Genomic DNA, 1,128 nt, shown 5'->3' on the forward strand with positions numbered 1-1,128 from the left:
GTAAAAAGCTTGTCACTTTTAGTTCGAGCAGGAATTCTTTTTTTTTTAAACAATACAACCGTTTTTGTTTCTCCGACAGGTAAACCATGATCACCTTGCTTCTGCTGTGTGTGTGTCTGCCCTTCACCACCGCTGCCGTATCCTATGAAGACCATGCAGGTTTGTGTGTCTTACTGACAGAGAATCTAAAACAACTGGATCCCAGTTAGATGACTTACCACTAGAACACCACTAGATCACCAACTGTCAAATCTTATTTCAAATTTGAAAGTGACAGTTGGATCTAAGTGACAGTTAACACTAGAACAGCCGTGCCTTTTTTACCTACTAAAAGAGCTGCCTCGGGGGTCAAATGAACCGATCTTTACAATGCTCAAGCTGCTATTTACACACAACGACCACTAGTTGGCCGCTTTTAAATTAGCCTGCTTCCTACACAGAAAAACTGCAAAATAGCTTTATACTAGCTTATCCTGATGTGATTTAGAAAATGTAAGGATACTGCGTGGTAGAACGCACATTTTTCTTTACTCACAGGGTCAAAATGACCCCGCCCATGGCTGTTCTAGTGTTAACATTGTTCATGGAGGAACTCACCTCCTCCACTAATGAAGAAAGAAAAGAGGCACTAAAAGTACTTGTGTGTCCGTGTCTCCTCCTGTTATTATGATGTATGTATGTATATGATGTTTACAATTGTCTGTATATAATGTTGACAATTGTCCAAATATGATTTTTGTGTCGAACCCAGGGGGGGTATTCCATCAACGTTACTAAAGGAAAATCTAGGCTTATTTAGATCTCGCGAGACTTATAAAAACATCTGGTCTTATTTTGATAAATCTCGCGAGACTTGTGAGAAATAAGCCTGGATTTTCCTTTAGTGCCTTTAATGGAATATCCCCCAGGAAGACTAGCTAATGTCATGGCATTAGCTAATGGGGATCCTAATAAACAAACAAACAAACCTCCCACAGATCTGGACGGAACCCTGAGCGTAAGCATCCCCGTAGAGGTGGCGCTGCGCCCCCTGCTGGGCGGCAAGGTGGTGGTGCCCTGCTACTTCCAGGACAACACCGTCAACGACCCCGGCGCGCCCACAGTCGCCCCCCTGTCCCACCGCGTCAA

The 1,128-nt window shown here is 43.6% G+C and overlaps 1 protein-coding gene across 1 annotated transcript in view; it reads left to right on the forward strand.

Annotated features, from left to right (window-relative positions):
* Window positions 1-925: 925 nt before the first annotated feature.
* acanb (aggrecan b) overlaps window positions 926-1,128 on the forward strand; it is a gene marked incomplete at both ends in the record, with an annotated part of 12,100 nt that continues 11,897 nt past the window's right edge. Inside the window, one exon of the mRNA XM_080539152.1 lies at window positions 926-1,128. This exon is cut by the window's right edge and continues 233 nt beyond it. Within this exon, the coding sequence (XP_080395278.1) occupies window positions 926-1,128 (203 nt within the window).

This window comes from Nansenia antarctica (assembly GCF_963989245.1).
Source record: "Nansenia antarctica genome assembly, chromosome: 9".
Taxonomy (NCBI): domain Eukaryota; kingdom Metazoa; phylum Chordata; class Actinopteri; order Argentiniformes; family Microstomatidae; genus Nansenia; species Nansenia antarctica.